Source organism: Patella vulgata, chromosome 1 (genome assembly GCF_932274485.2).
Source record: "Patella vulgata chromosome 1, xgPatVulg1.2, whole genome shotgun sequence".
Classification (NCBI taxonomy): domain Eukaryota; kingdom Metazoa; phylum Mollusca; class Gastropoda; family Patellidae; genus Patella; species Patella vulgata.
In genome coordinates this window covers 42,149,137-42,165,572 of record NC_065879.2, presented here as the reverse complement: position 1 = coordinate 42,165,572, position 16,436 = coordinate 42,149,137, and the positions used below count along the sequence as shown (strand labels likewise).

At 33.7% G+C, this 16,436-nt stretch overlaps 1 protein-coding gene across 1 annotated transcript; it reads right to left on the bottom strand.

The window, feature by feature from the left end:
- Positions 1-1,706: 1,706 nt before the first annotated feature.
- Positions 1,707-16,409, bottom strand: LOC126820668 (leucine-rich repeat-containing protein 63). The gene is made up of 11 exons (XM_050548799.2): positions 16,353-16,409; positions 13,670-14,375; positions 12,988-13,222; positions 11,602-11,690; positions 10,604-10,689; positions 9,119-9,202; positions 7,989-8,140; positions 7,629-7,712; positions 7,243-7,387; positions 6,503-6,597; positions 1,707-3,206 (listed from the first exon to the last, which is right to left on the bottom strand). The coding sequence occupies exons 1-11, from the start codon at positions 16,389-16,391 to the stop codon at positions 3,020-3,022; spliced, it is 1,902 nt and encodes a 633-aa protein (XP_050404756.1). The 5' UTR covers positions 16,392-16,409; the 3' UTR covers positions 1,707-3,019.
- Positions 16,410-16,436: the final 27 nt, after the last annotated feature.

The following is a 16,436-nucleotide window of genomic DNA, read 5'->3' as shown; positions in this document are numbered from 1 at the left end:
TAATTATGAACGTCCGAATCAATTTTGATAAAAACAACGCTTGATTTACTTTATTGTCAATATTTGCTGATAAATGAATGTTGTTTCGGTAGATTGGACTGCGTATGTGTAATAAGTACTAATAGTATAAAATTAACTTATTTTTAAGATGGTACATACATTAATAAAGAAATTGAGTTTGCCACTTGGAACTAAAGGCATCCAATCGTAGCTAAAAACAAGCACATCAGTATATCTCAGCGTTTTTAGTTACGTTCTCGTAGCTACTTCTAATTGAGCTAGAATGTTCAAACTTGGTGTAGCTGTTTATTAGGCTAGTGCCTTGACGGAGTTCGAAGATGAGCATTTTCTGCTTAAGGTACGCAGAGATAAGCAATTTCATTGGTTGATGCTTTTGGACACAATATAACTTTAGTTCTAATTAAGTGAGAGTGATGAAACTTGGAGTATAGTTTCATTACAGCAATGCCTAAGTTCGATAATGAGCACTTTCTGCTCAGGGTAAGCAGAGCGATGAACCATTTGATTGGTCGAGACTTTGGAACACAGTAACTCTCCTTTAATTGAGGTAGAATGTTCAAACTTGGTGTAGGCGTTCATTAGCTGAATGCCTTGATCTAGTTCGATGATAATAAACATTGTCTGCTTACGCTAAGCAATCTGATTGGTTGATGCTTTTGGGGCACGATAACTTTGGTTCTAATTAAGTGAGAGTGATGAAACTCCTAGTATAAATTCATTATATCATTTACCTTGACTAAGTTCGATGATGAGAATTTTCTGCTAAGGGTAGGGAGAGATAAGCAATTTGACTGGTCAAGACTTTGGAGCATAACAACTCTGCCTTTGATTGGGGTAGAATGTTTAAACTTGATGTAGATGTTCATTAGGTGAATGTCTTGACTGAGTTCAATGATTAACATTTCGAGCTAAAGCTAAGCAATTTCATTGATCAATGCTTTAGGACAAGATAACTTTGATTCTATCTGATAGAGAGTGGTGAAACTTAGTGTTAGTTGATAATCAGTTTGATTGCTTGATACTTTTGAAAAAAATACATGCGCGATAAATAAATTAACAGTGTCATCTATTTATTTGGGGATTTCGGCGGGGGACATAAGCCTCACTGCTGGCTTGTTTAAATTAGAATATCTTGCCTCTTTTTGCTACTTGTAGCCTATACTGGTAGTGGTAGCTTTCATGAGCCATTGTACCAAATAACAATCTTTGCACTATTCAACACTAAACATGTTTTTACTATATTTTTTATATGTTACATAATATGTATAATTTGACCAATGGAATCACATCAATGCTACTTAAACATATTTTGGGATCATGTCTGCATTCTTAAGAATGACAGGGAAACTGCTCGCCATCAAGACTCCTCATCAGACCATGGCACTGCCTTGCCGAAGAGACTAGTATCCATAGCTAAAAGAAAAGAAACTGTGGGGGAGATAGGCATTAGAGACTGACTGGCTCAAAGCTACCTACTCCACTCCAGCACCAATCCATATGTAGATGATTATTGTATAAACATGACTTGTAAAACTCCCATTATATAATTCACCATAAAATGAAGTCCTCTATATCAATATAGACAATATTATGATTAGTCAATAAGATAACATGACCTGAACACTTGATTTAAAGAAAATATTTCAGATTTCAATGTTGTTTCAGTAACAAACAGAAAAAAAGGGTAATTGACATTTGATTTTAATAAGATTGATCACAATATGAAACCTATAATATACAATTATTGTACAGATAAAACCGCTTGACATATATAAAGTCTTTTATTAAAGGGGCATTATGGAAGATTAGATAAAGAGTTGACTGTTCGCGCTATAATAGTTTAAAAATAGGTAACGTAAATAGAATATGCTGAAAATTTCAGTCAAATTGCTCCACTCTGAACCGAGATATTAGCTTTTGAAGTTTAGCCTAGCCTTAATCATCATGTATTCCAATCTGCTAAATATCACAGGCTAGCGATGGCATCGAGAGTTGAACATGGTCTCCTTAAGTTGATTAATGTCTTTAGATAACATTTCAGGCCTAAAGAAAGGGGGGGGGGGTTGGATGGCCGAATGGTTAGCACGCGCACGCTATATCATACGGTCTGTCATTGAGTTAACTTGCAGGGTTTCGATTCCCCGGTTGTACGTGACAAGGAGTAGGGTCGCCTGTGGAACCTTGTGGGTTTTCTCCGGGTCCTCCGGTTTACTCCCACTGCTAAAGACCCCTACGCGCAAGTGAATGATTTAAATAAAATTGAACCATATGTTAGTCCCGAAATGAGCTAGTTTGTGTCGAGTGGACGTTAAACCCCATTTCTCTCTCTCCCTAAAGAAAGATCTGCAATTGGCAATTTGGCTCTTGCATAATGTATGCTTAAAAAAGATTATTCTTTTTTGTCAGCATAGAATGTGTCATTTCATAAAAAAAAAAAATAGTTTGATCAATAACTGAAATGCGAATGTGACCAATTCCGTAACATGTCTCAGCTTGTCTTGATCAATAAGTTCTGATATTTTTATTACTAGGACAATTTCATTTATCATTTTCTCTAATTGGAGTTTTAAAGATGCATTATGGATCAGCTAAATTTTTTCTGGCTTCAAATGTTATAATTATTCACATGACAAGCCCATAATCAACTCTCTATACCACAGGATGGCCGAAATTTGGATTAAACACCAACACTATTTTAAAATTTAAAGGTAAAATTCATTTTTTGAACTATTATAGCAAGAATCACCAGGTCTCTATTGAAATCTTACATAATGCATCTTTAACTAGAAAAAAGTTTTAATTTGAATCCTTTTATTTTGTACATCATTAGCTGAAAGAACAGCATGTGACATTTACATTAAGTAAATAAATCATAACAATAATTTCAATTCCAAAGCAATTCAATTTTTTAAATATGACCATTTTCAATTATTTTATTTGTACATGAAAGCAGCTTTCAAAATGTAAATCAATATTTGTTAATAAAAAAAAAAATGCTTTATTCCTCTCCATATAATATTTGAGATAAGGTGTCTGTATTATCTTTGAAAAAGTTCAAACAAGACACACTACAGGCATGGAATAAAAATGGTAAATTATTTATTCCAAAAAGTTTTGAGACGGGTCGGATAATTCTCATTCCGGAGCCAAACATAGCACCATGGCAACAATCACATTTAGCTGGTCTGAAAATAGAGATAGACATAAAACTATAAAAGATGAAAATACTATAAAACGATAATGAACTGTGTACTTTCATTCACTAAGCTGTGATATTTTATAATGAAGTCATGACAAGACATCAACTGGGGACAAAACAATTTAAACAATGCATACCGTTTGAGTAAACAAAAAGACAACAAAAGACAGCAGTAATTGTCTTTAATAAGATCAAAGAGTTGACCATTGATTCATTATAAGAAAAATGTAAGAACTTGTGTATAGGGTTAAATCCAGCCGATATTAAAATCTATGGGAACAATCAACTTATTTAGACTTGGTTTAATGTCCTATTTAATACTTGTCTTTGTACAGATATGTTCCTTTGTGGTTAATCATGTCAACTATCTCAAAAACTTATTTTTTTAATGAGAAAAATAAAATCACAGTCAGAAAATGTTTCTAGTTAAGCTGGCTGGTCAATGAACGGTTCAAATAATGAATACAATACAACAGATCAATTGGGAGAATTCAATAAATCCTCAATATAGTGTGAAAAAAATTAAAGACAATGCACACAGTTTTATAATTGGTGGTACCAGGGCCCAATTCCTAGAAAATTCTTAAGCACGTTCTTGTGCTTAGATTTTAAGTAGACTTTGCATTTAAGTAAACTTACCTTATTTTGTATTCCAAGAAAATTCTTAAGAAAGTTCTTGTGCTAAGATTTTAAGTAGACTTCATTGTAAGCACAAGAACGTTATTATGCGTTCCAAGAAAAAACTTAAGCCCAACTTTGTTCTTAAACATAGTCAATCTAAGCACAAGTCCCAAGCAAGATATACGGCTTGCTTACCAACCTTAAGTCTGTTTCTGCTTGAAAAAGATGGCTGACCGTAGAGTTATTCGACTGCATTTCCGACACCTTTTGATACCAAAGAGACAATTACAAGACAGAGAAAATCCTTCTCCAGAAGAAATTAAGAATGCTAGGGGGCCTATAGAAAATTTTGCTTCTACCCTGAAACCATTTTATTTATTTGCTAATTAGTAAACAATAGGCTACAAACACACAGGCTACTTTAAGATCAGGCACTCTCACAATTATTCAGTTAGTTTGTATGTGTCTGCGGTTTTTTTTATCTTGTGGCACATTTTATATGTGTATAGGGGATATGTCAAATGCATCTAAATCAACCATATATATATGACGTCAATGAAGCAGACGACAAATTTATGATGTAATTCGCATACCAAAGTTGTTTTTATGACGTTAAAGAGCATCCTAGTCTCAGTTTATCGTTTATGGTAAACTTTACCAGTCACAATGTGCTTAGACTTATACTTGACTTGTGCTTACGTAAGAATGGTCTTGAGAATTTTCTAGGGATCGTATTTTTATAAGTTTCATACGTAAGAAAAAGTGAAGCATGACATTGTGCTTACTTTAAGAATTTTCTAGGAACCGGGCCCTGCAGTATTCAATAGAGTGTATATTATGTACCTTTCAGGTTAAAGAAATTCATATTTAAAGATACATTAGTTAAGAGTTTTATAAAAAGTTGGCCATTCTTGCTATAATAATTCAAAAATAGATGATAAAAAAAGAAAATATTGAAAATTTCAGTCAAATTACTTTATTCTGAACTGAGTTGTCACTGTTGGAAGTTTGGACTAGAAATAAGCATCAACTGTGCCGATCATTTGATTGACAGACAATAAGTCCACCTAACCATCAACATATTCTTGATTATTAAGTAACATTCTCATACAGTACTCTCAATTGGCAGGCCTTTCATCGACAGTCTCAGGCAGTGAATAAGGGTAAACATTGCTTGGTTAGCAATTTATTGATTTAATTATTAAATGGACGACTGGAAATCCAAGCTGTATCCAAGCCATCCGAGGGTCTACAGAGTTGATTTTGAGCTTTTCATGTAAATAAAGGTCTAATTGATTATATCTATAACATCTGAAGCCTAAAGAAAGACTTGCAATAGGCAGATTTAGCTCTTAACTAATGTATCTTTAACAGCTGATCTTAATTTAACTAGATAAAACTAATTCAACAAACAAATCTTAATTGCCTTAATTTAACAAGCCAATCTCTATTTACCCAGCTTATACTAAATTTAACTACATGTTCTAAATTTAACTTTCTGATCATGATGTTAATTTAACTTGCTGAACTAGCTCATTTTCTATGAATTAATTATAAATGTTAATGATACTTTCTATTCGATGGCTAAGAAGAGTTGAAACTCGATGGCTAAGAAGAGTTGAAACTCGGAAAGGAAATGGGGTTTAACTTCCTACTGACAATGCCAATTAAGACAGAGATACGCCATGCAGTGTGTTATCAGGGAAATTTTGTCAACTGTTACGTGCACATAATGTGTACACAGGACCTTGTTTTCTGTCCCATCAGCACGACTACATTACTGACTAGGGGAAACTATGCTAAAAAAAATTATGATGGAATTTCACGACAAACTATGCTAAAAAAAATTCTGATGGAATTTCACGACCAACACCGAAACTGAACATGGAAAATATTTCAAAAATAACATCAAGCTATGACTAAGTATATGTCTAAAGTCTGTTACGTCCATGTTCGTAAGCGAGATTATCAAATAACTGGTCTGATTTCAATTTCTAACTCAGGGGCAAATAACTCGTCTGAAACTGATTCTCTTTCAGTAAATAATAATACCAAGGTGAGAATCAGGTTGGAATAAAATAATTGGAATCAAAGTTCACTACTCTAGATTCCATCAACCAATGGCAATACTCACTATTTTTGCTAGGTAGACAATCAAGTCTACGATTACCATTGAAAATTATCCATGTGACCCTCTTTAAGTCACGTGGACAATTTCTAAACGTCATCGTGAATCAGCCATTACTAATAACTTCTGCATTGTCTTGTAGGATATGTTTTTCTTTGTTCATTACAAATGTCACCTGACACATGCATAGAATACATGACTTGTGTATTGTCATTGAATATAAAATTTTCATTCTGTCTTTTGGAAATTTGTATCCCAAATTTTTACATCAAGATAACATTAATATTAATTGAAATGCATCAATATGGAATTCTAATTTGTGTTATTTATTTCTAACATTATGGAAAGTATTGAGTTATAGGTTTAGCTCCTTTAAAATATTTTAGTTAAAGTTTTTTGTGAACAAGCCAATGATCTAATATGTTTCTAATAAAAAGTATATATAGTACTTTGTTACCTATGTGAACGCTTTAGAGAAGTGGTATTGGGTAGGTATTCCAAAATGGTGAGATAGTTTATCTTTGAACACTTACCTTTGAAATGCCCCAACAACAGCATCTGGTAAACCCTTAGTTAGATTATATCTACCGCTATTATAAATAACAAGTGATGATATATCACTTAATCTCTGGAAAAAAGACATTCTAACAAGTTATAATCTGAGAATGACAAGAAAATACTTTTGTCTTAACTTGCCTACTCTTTACCCCTAGACTTGATAGAATACAGAAAACATATTGACATGGAGAAGGTCATTTTTTTTAAATGACAACTAATAACCTACATTAAAACATTGATGGAATTAAAGAAGTTAATATCACGTAATTAATTAACAATCCTTACATTCATTCTAATAAAATACATAACATATCTTTCCTAAATTAACAAAATTAGTTAACCTCTATTAAGAAAAATTGAGCTTTTTACACAAGTAAATGTGCAAAGATTTATTAATGAGCAAATTATATGCATTTTTCTAAATCAATAAACCAAATCCCAAATTTCATGCATTCTACCATGTTATGCCTAGAAAGGTGAGTAACTAATCTAAAAAAAATTTTTTTATCATTATCACAAATTTTATTTTTTCTGTGTTTAAAACACAGCGACACCTAATTAACATGTCATAATGTGGCTGAATGCAAGAGAGTACCATCAAGATCAAAGAGCAGAATTTCTATCAGTTTAATAGCCTCCACTGTTTTAGTTTACAAAAATACAAAAACTTACATACTCGATAATGTGAACTTAAAGATTATCTTAGTACACTAACCTGTGGCTCATTGTATGTATTTTCCTTCCAGAATAAAGGATGCATGAAGTTATTTTTAACATTAAGATACTGTAAATTGAGTTTTAAAGCTCCACTTGGCATGGCTGGCAATTGGTTACCTTCTAGATTTAACTCCAATAAATATCTGAAATATGAATAATGGAAGATGAAGGAACCTTGAATATTGATAGGGTTCACCAAATTTGAAAATATCTGTTAAAAACTGTGGTCCACACACAAACGTAGGCATATCTAAATAGAAACTCCCTCCCCATTATATTTTTTTTATATGGCCTAATTGAATAGGTTGTATATATGAATGAATATTAAAGATACTTTAAAATCCCATTGAGTTTAAAGAGATGGGCAAACATTGGTTTACTCACCTCATTTTGCTGATATTGTTTTGAATAGAGGAGAGTTTATTATAAGATAAATTCACATGTTCTAATGTCTTCATTCCAAAAAAACTAAAAGTAGAAAATAATTAACTTAACCATCATTGATTTCTGCAGGAAGTTAATTGTTTAATTTTACTAGTCATTAAATGAATTATATGTGAGTCTTATTAACCCAGAGAAAGGTTTGGATAAAAATATCTAAGATGATTACACAAATCACTGAAACATGTGTTGAACAATTTTACTGAAACAGTTATATCTTTTATTAAATTATGTGTATTATATAGTTACAATTTCTGGCAGATCTTGAACAGAATAATAAAACTTTAGAAGAATAATACTTACCTGTGGGGTAAAGAAGTAATTAAACAGAAAGAAGCCACTAATGTTCTCAGATTTCTCAGTCTATTAATATCATATGGTAGCGACATTAAAGGATTATTTCTCATCTTTAATATCTGTAGTTGATGTATATCTAATACCTCTTCAGGTATTGTCTGAAATATTATTTAATAAATATTCGATAATACAATCTAGAGCTCCTGAAAAATTTTGTTTTTTTAATAACCAAACTCTTTTTATTTGCATTTAAGATTATAAGAATGTAGATAGCAAAAAGTCATTACTAAAGATATTGGTGTTGTGGCAGTTGAGTAGATAGGGACTTTCCTTCGACTAGAATGTCCTGGGTTTAAGCTGAAAAGAACCTTTGGGATTCTTCAATCCCAGTTGCCATTTGTAATGTGTGCCTAGTCATTTGGGTAGTACAAAAACGTGAGGCCCACCGTGTACACATTGGTGTGTACGTAAAAGAACCCATGATAATTCCATGGAATTGTTTGGATAGTACAAAAACGTGAGGTCCACCATGTACACACATGTATACGTAAAATAACACATGACAGTTGAAATTGTTTGGATGGTACAAAAACGTGAGGTGCACCGTGTACACATTGGTGTGTACGTAAAAGACCCCATGAAATTGGATTTGTTTAGATGGTACAAAAACCTGAGGTCCACTGTATAAACATTGGTGTGTACGTAAAAGAACCCATAACTGTTGGATTTGTTTGGATGGTGCGAAAACCTGAGGTCCACCGTGTACACATTGGTGTGTATGTCAATGACAGTTGGATTTCAAAGAGAAACACTGCCAACCAGACAAAATTCTCCACAATAATATTGCATGTTAGTCTCAAAAAGACTAAATATTGTGTTGAGACAATGTTAAACTCTATTCCTTTACTGTAAATATTATTATTAGAGACATATATTGTAATAAAAATAAGGTAAATGTCCTCTGCTATAAAATGAAACCGGGTTTAGAGATAAAAAAAGATAAATCAGGTTTAACATCCACTTAACACAAAATAATTAATTTCGGGACTAACATATAGTTCAATTTTATGTCAAATATTTCGCTTGCTCGTAGGGGAAACAAGGTTTAACATTTTGGTCATTATGACTGTACTTACCCTGAAATCATTAAAGGACAAGTTAAGATACGTGATAGTGTTTACCATAGGAGATATATCTGGTAATTCACTGATAAAATGTGCCTAAAATAAATAATTTACCATCAAAGGTTAAATCTGAAGCTGTGAGTATTCAAAAATACAAAATTATTCTAAAATCAAAATATTCAGAAAAAAAGAAAGTAAAGAATAAAAAAACAAGTGGTTGCCATGCAAGATACGCCCACATTTTGCAAGAGATGGACAGAGAACAAGCTTAAAAAAAGAAGGGATTTTTCGTACAATCAAGGGCCATAATTCAGGAAGTTACGATCCGATATGCATGAATATTGAAAGGAACCAAGATCTTTGAGTTATAAACATGTATTTCAAGTTTCATCAAAATCGGATCAAAATTGTGTCCTCTCTCTAGAGGGTCCAAAACCTATCTACCATATATTTACAATATTTGCGTACGAGGGGTAGCCATTTTGTCCGGCAGTTTTGGTCCGATTTGTACAAATTTCAGACTCAACCATCATTTATAAGGGTGTAACAGTGATATATTCAAACGTTTTTTTAAATCGGATAAAAATTGTGACATCTAGAGGGATCACATCCTAAAAACTCGACTTTTCGTACAATCAAGGGCCATAATTCAGGAAGTTACAATCCAATATGTGCAAATATCGAAACGGACAAAGATTTTTGGGTTATAAATATGTATTTCAATTTTCATCAAAATCGGATAAAAATTGTGACCTCTATAGGGTCCACAACCTTGATATACCATATTTTTACCTATCTGAGAACAATGGGCGGCCATTTTGTCAGTCAGTTTTGGTCCGATTTTCATGAAATTCGAACTCAGCCATCCATAGGGTGTAACGGTGATATACTAAACATTTTTTTAAATCGGATAAAAATTATGACCTCTATAGGGTCCACAAGCTAAAAACGTGATTTTTCGTACAATCAGGGGCCATAATTCAGGAAGTTACGGTCCGATCTGCGCGAATATCAAAAGGAACTGAGATCTTTGGGTTTTTAACTTACATTACAAGTTTCAACAAAATCGGATGAAAATTGTGACCTCTACAGTGTTCACAAGCTAAAAACGTGATTTTTCGTACAATCAAGGCCCATAATCCATGAAGTTACAGTCCGATACATGCCAATATCGAAAGGAACCGAGATCTAGGGGTGATAAACCTATATTTCAAGTTTCGTTGAAATCTGATAAAAATTGTGACCTTTAGAGTGTTCACAAACAATTGTGGACGAACTGACGGACAGGGGCGACGACAATATACATCCACATGAAAATGTGGGCGTATAAAAATATTCTTCAGATCGCTGAAATGTTCAATGAATTACATGGGTACACATATAGAAAGGAATAGACTTAATAAATTGTTGTATTGGTGGACTAGCGATGAGAGCAACACATGTAGCAATATAAAACCATTTTGCCATTTCTCCTTCTTAGAAAAAAAGTTTCTTTACCTTTAAGCTTAGAGCAGAGCCACCACTGATTAAAGAATCTAGGATAGCTAGTTCAGATGGAGTTATGGTTCCTTCACCAGCTACGTCTGCAAATTAACAGAAAATAATACTTTTAGCATGTCATGAAAATCACAAGAGAAAAGTAGCAGGTAACAAAGCTACACCTACAAGGTTTTTTTAGAAAAGGGGTGGGTAACTCTAGACGATGAAAATACTTCTAATAGTTTGGTGCAGATTTACATTTTGATTAAAATACAATATGGTGGAATTTATTGAAGTAGGTTGATAGCTTTTCATTGAATGATATTTTACAATTACAGGGCTGGAATTAACGGCCGGATGCTTACAGGTTACCACAAAATATAGGATAGTAACCTAACAGGTTGCCTGAAAATGATTTATGGTAACCCATCAAGTTTTCTAGTGCTATGTATTGTATTATTCATGAGAATGTCTGTGGTAACCTGTAGGAATTGAGGAGTAAAATATGAATATGAATCAATTTTTTCGCCCATGTATGCAGTTAACCCTGTCAACGTAGGCTACCGGTATGCAAGCAATGAGTCAAAACTCTGACCCGTCAGCTTGATTCATGTCGTATTTCAGTGTTGTACGTACTACATATCAGTTTTGTCAGTTTATTGTCATCGTTCACCTCATCCGAGAAGTCATAATGATATCTCCACAACAATCGTCTTTAATGCAATGTCTCACAGTTTCCGGTTTCATTGTGGGCGATGCCATTTTTAAAACGGCTGTGTAGTTGACAAGGGATTAAAATTGAGTCATCAAGTATCACATGATTGGAATACCCCTTCTATACACTCACCCACTGCCTGCCTTGTCGTATACGAAAAGAACAGGCCGATTTACATGGGAATGAAGGGTTGTTCGCCCGTTTTCTAAGCATGGCATTCTCCCTGAAACCCAAACGACCATTTGCCACTTATTACCAACCCTGCAATTACTGTGCATGAACTGTTAAACATCAGACTTACTAAATGGTGATCTGCTTCGACCAGAACCCTGGAAATATTGTGATCTTGCTGAATGGAACACAGCATCTTGTTCTGGCAGTTCAGTTTCTCTAATAAAATACAGGTGAAAACAAAAAGTTACTTAAGAAACAAAAATACCCCCCAAAGTCTTAAAACTTATGACCACACGGTCTATATATATAGCCAATCTAATTAAAATATAGATCTATATTTTGTTTCGTTTTTTTTACTTTCGATGGCCTACACTACATGCATCTAGATCTAACAAGTTATAGTGGGAGTTCACGTTCTATGACGTCAGGTACCAAGCAAGCGACATTTGACCCGATTACGTCAGGCATTCGATTAACCAATTAGCGGCCGCCATGTATTTTTTATCTACTTTTGCTTTGTTTTGATTTCTATTGCCGCTAATTTCTACCCACAGTTCCGCGCAAAAAAGGTCAAACGCTCAATTCGACAGACCATTTGATTGGCTGACCCCTCATTTCAAGCAGAACACGAGTTACATAACAACGCTTCCAGATCCAAGTGTAGTAAAGACAAGTAAAATCGAAATTTTGAACTATAAAAACGAAATGAAATTGGATCTGTGTTTTAATCAGATTGTATATATAGCATATAGCCAAGTGAATATTAGTTATAAAGTGGATGGAATTGCATATCAGGACACACAAAAGCTTTTAATCTGTTTAAGAAGAATCTTAAATCGGAACCAAAGTTTAAATCAGAGCTTTTTTAATTAATCAAATTTTACTTTATTACTTGTTTTTAAGAAGGCATGTTTACTTTTTAATAAGCCATATAGGCTTAAACATGCATTATGCAAGAGCTAAATCTGCCTATTGCAGGTCTTTCTTTAGGCCTGGAATGTTATATAAACTATTAATTAGACATTAATTAACCTATCCAGACCATAATCAACTCTAGATGACATCGCTAGCCTGCGATCTATAGTGGATTATGAGCCGATTTACTGCATAACTTTCCTTCACGATTTAACAATTAAATGGATAATCAAGACGATGCTGTTTATCGTACTGACTTTAGTAATGATGATCAAGGCTAGCCGGAAATTTCAACCGCTTAGTTCTCGGTTCATAGTGGATCAATTTGAATGAAATTTTCAGCAAATTGCCTTTACATTATCTAGTTTTTAACTATTATAGTGAGAACTGCCAACTCGTTATCGAATCTCCCATAATGTATCTTTAATAAGAAAGACAGAAGATTTAGGTAAGAATAAATTTACAGTCTTCTTTTTAACATTCTACACGTTATTAAAAAATTTCTGTTTTTTTTTGTTTTTCTATGTTATGTTTTAATGGATGAATATTGTATCAGCGCCACAGTCCAAGTTTAAGATGATGCCATACATAGACTCACTGTTTATTTTTATTATGTAGATTAATACGATCTGTTGATTTATCTTCATATAAAATAATCTCTGTATGTGGTGCCATTTCACTGCCATATGATGGACAGAATTTGGGCATAGGTTTAATCAGTGTCTTGACTTCAGTGTTAGTCACATCTCTCACATGTTTCTTTATCATGGCAGCCATTTCTATCAATAACTGTCTTTGTGGTACTCTTGGTTCATATGCTGGTACATTCTGACCTAAACCAAGTAAAGAAATCAAATCAGTGAGAATTATAGAGAAAGGCATGTGATAAAAATACTGCATTTAAAATATATTAACTCCTATACATATATTTGTTAGTATTTAAGGTCTGAAGATATAAAATACGCTACAGGTGCTGTTGTCAGTGGTGCAATAAAGGAGGCCTGGCAAGGAACAGTTCAGAATTGGATGAGGACCAGACAAAAATGTCACATTTTGGGCAAACATTTTATCATGGCACACTGCATGGTGTATGCCAATCGTCATTACCTTGGTGGTTGGTCTATAAACATCATTTCATTTTTTTGGACCCTTAATATCTAAGAAGTTAACTGTCTTTAATTTTTGTAAAATAAAAAATAAATGTGTCAATTCCACGTGACTCTTCATTTATGACAAAGAAATATCTGAGAAAGAGAACAGGAGGCTTAAAGTCCACTTACTTTCTGGTGTTATATATTTGTTGGCTGCTTTAATAGCTCCTGGTTTTGTTCTATGTATAAAACGATCTGTCAATAATTTAGTTAATTTTTTATAATTGTAAGTGGAATACATAATTTCCTTCACTTTAACCAGGGGAATTTTTTCTGTTTTGGACACCTGTCCGAGAAAATGTTCCAAGGTGAAAGCAGGAGGCTGATGATAGTGGATATCATCTGTATTAAATTCTGTGAAAACTGGTGGAAATTGTTTGGTTTGCCGAAGAGGAAATGGATCAGGGCCTCTAGTTTTGAATGGTTTAACCAAACTTTTACCATCCACATACGTTCCAAGACTTGTTCGTCCACGAAAAATAGGATCCAATATAAACTTGGTATCATCTTTTGTTATAAAAGAGGTTACGTGACTTTCACGAGATATAAATGTTCTTGCTGGATAAGATAATCTAGTTGGTAAAGTCTCTGATGGTGGAGGAGGAGACACAGGTGAAAATCTGTTAGTGTATTCTGCTGATTGTGATTCCGTTCTCGATTCTATGTCAGACGTATTTGGGTAATATTTACTTGGTGAACTCGTTTCTGGTTCAACAAACTTCAATGGAGTTGATGTTTCTGATTCTTTAACAACCGGTTGATCTGGAGCTCTTGGTCGTCGTAAAAGTTTATGTCCCATATTTTTGTGACTTATTGGCCCAGGTATATCGGTTGTCTGGAAAATAAATAATGAATTCCAACATAAAATACATCAATCAGTCAAGCAGGTAAGAAGTAAGAAAAAAAAAAATTGTTAATTTGAGCAAGAGATTAGATTTAAAATGCACTGGTAGTTGATAGCTACTCACAACTGGTGGTGGTGGGGACTAAAATCAGTGGTGGGGTGGTCAAAAATATCTGAGATCTTCCAAGCTAAGATAAATATTTCTGATGGATTTAAATCTACAAATGAATCACTATCATAATATCATATATGCACTTTTGGGTCATTGTAGAAATTTGCAAGTAGACCTATACATGCTCAATCTGATTAAAACAGTTCAAAATTTCGTTTTACTTGCCTTTACTACATTTGGATCTGGAAGAGGGATTAGCCAATGAAACGGTCTGTTGCAGCGAGTTCTAGGCATTTTATGCACGGAACTGTGGGTATCCCTCTAGAAACATCAACGCTGATAGGTTAAATTGATACATCATAGGTCAAAAGCCACTTGTATGACCCCTGACGCAACCTCCCACTACAAAAGGGTCAGATCTTCATGTAATAGAGGCCATTGAAAGTATAGGAAAAAACAAAACGAAATATAGATCTGTATTTTAATCAGATTGATATATGCTAGTCACAAAAACAAGGAGATGTAATTGACTGACACTGTGATTACCGGTACAGTAGCTAAAAATATCTGAGATCTCTTGCAAGCATGGTAAAAAATTTAACTGATTTCAACCAATAAAAGAATCACTATAAGTATAATATACCAATATGGGATCGTTTACTTTTGACAAGGACAGGCAGTTAAACTAGGGGTAGGCCTATATCCTATAGAGGGTCTCCTGTCCAAAATCGTTGGTTTTCTCCATGATCTCTGGTTCCTTTAAGAACGGTCTTTTATTGGATGCTGTCTGCTGACCATTCCTATCTGTTCCTATTAAACCTATTTTGGAATATTTATTTACCTTACTTTTTTTTTACAATGATTCTTTATTTTTCGCCAAAAGGAATCATTTCTTGCCACATGACACAAATTTATAATTAATAATTCAGCACTATTTTCAAGTAGAATTTTGTGATTGAAAAACATACACAAAATATGTTTGAACTGATCAGACATTACGAGACTTGAACATGCGCAGACAGCATGTTTTTTTAATCGCAAAATTCTACTTTAAAATAGTGTTGAATTATTATAAATTTGTGTAGGCGAGAGCGGGGCACAGTGGACATGATTTCTTTTTTTTTAGTAAATTGACCAGAAGTGAAGTCCTACAGAGAATCAAACTATGTACTCAGTTGAAGCCAGTCATATTTTCGATTTAACAGTGATGTTAAGAAGTTACTAAATTGAAACCATTTTTATGTAGATCATTGTAAAACCAAAATATTTTGACCCAATGTGCATGACCCATGGCTTACTGTGCATCGCTCTCCCTACCGGTAGCTATGTATAATGTGGCGAGAAATGATTCCTTTTGGCGAAAAATAAAGAATCACATTCACAGTGAAATATAGAAGGTAAGGATTCCAAAATAGCTTTAGAACAGAGGTGAGGAAGACCGGAATTTTCAAATTGCACGCAGCTTAATATAGGGAGGGATAGCCTAATTTATAATATAATTACTAAATTAGGCTAGAGCCATGGCGACGTACAATGGGCAGCGTCGGATCCCAGACAGTTCCTAAAGCCAACTGGTTTCCAACGTAGGCCTACAGCAAAGATCCCTAGTCTACGTGAAAGCAAATCATTGAAATAATTTAGATATTGTACCATAATAATATATGTTAGTCCAGAAATAACCTAGCGTCCTAGCTGTAGTACTAGTACTAGTAGCTCTTTCTGGCACACACTGCAGGCGTGAAAAGACGGTTATCATAAAAAATGGATTGGACAGCCATTTGAAGAAAGCAGTAAATTATTCGATTTGATATCAAATATGATTATTCGACATTTTACCACATATAATTTCAACTTACTAATAAAATGTCACTTTTACTTTTAATGGACGTCGCCATTTTGACGCTGTAACTATGACGAAGACTGGTGGAGAAAGACTACGA

Excerpts from the sequence above, each read along its gene's own strand:
- LOC126820668 (XM_050548799.2), bottom strand. The coding sequence starts at position 16,391 with ATGGCGACGTCCATTAAAAGTAAAAGTGACATTTTATTA. Across the intron at positions 11,691-12,987 it reads CTACATAATAAAAATAAACA|AGAAACTGAACTGCCAGAAC; the intron begins GTGAGTCTATGT and ends GTATTTTATTAG. Across the intron at positions 7,388-7,628 it reads AACAATATCAGCAAAATGAG|ATATTTATTGGAGTTAAATC; the intron begins GTGAGTAAACCA and ends TTCATATTTCAG.